The sequence below is a fragment of the Halyomorpha halys genome, unplaced genomic scaffold, assembly GCF_000696795.3.
Source record: "Halyomorpha halys isolate HHAL.00 unplaced genomic scaffold, Hhal_1.1 Scaffold680.1, whole genome shotgun sequence".
Lineage (NCBI taxonomy): Eukaryota > Metazoa > Arthropoda > Insecta > Hemiptera > Pentatomidae > Halyomorpha > Halyomorpha halys.
The window spans coordinates 74492-74988 of record NW_027111055.1 but is presented as its reverse complement, the minus strand read 5'-3'; the positions used below and the strand labels follow the sequence as shown (position 1 = coordinate 74988).

The 497-nt window shown below is 22.7% G+C and overlaps 1 protein-coding gene across 1 annotated transcript in view; it reads right to left on the bottom strand.

Moving 5' to 3' along the window:
* LOC106685322 (GON-4-like protein) overlaps nucleotides 1–491 on the bottom strand; it is a 47434-nt gene extending 46943 nt beyond the window's left edge. Inside the window, exon 1 of the mRNA XM_014427919.3 lies at nucleotides 328–491. Coding sequence (XP_014283405.1) covers nucleotides 328–352 — 25 coding nt within the window. The 5' untranslated portion in view covers nucleotides 353–491. The remainder of the gene's footprint in view (nucleotides 1–327) is intronic.
* Nucleotides 492–497: the final 6 nt, after the last annotated feature.

Here is a 497-nt window from a genome sequence, read left to right as displayed (position 1 = left end):
GGCTATTCTGCCCAGGTCAAAACATTTATATCTAATATGTCAAAAATACATAAAAATCACAGTCAAATTATTTCTCTTTTATCACCATTTACACACTTTTATTACATAATTTTGGATAGTGTTTTTGAATTATTTAGTAAACAATTGCCAGTCTCAAGAAAGAAATTTAAAGATTATAAATTAAAAAAATTGTTTTAAGAAAATATATTTTTCTAAATTGATTTCATTTATAAACTTTTTAGTTATTTACTATGAGTTTTTTGCTTAATGGAAAACTGTATACTAAGTAAATATTAAAAACAGAAACTAAATTATCAAGCTTATTACCTATTTGGGAGACCTTCGGACACATATTGGTAGATATTCTTATATAGTTGTCAATAAGTCCAAATTTTGAAGAAGAATATTCTCTCTCTAAACTCCGTTAGTTTCATTAACTCAAAGTGGTTAATAATAAATATTTAAGTGAGATATATTTTTTTTTTTTTTTTTTTTTT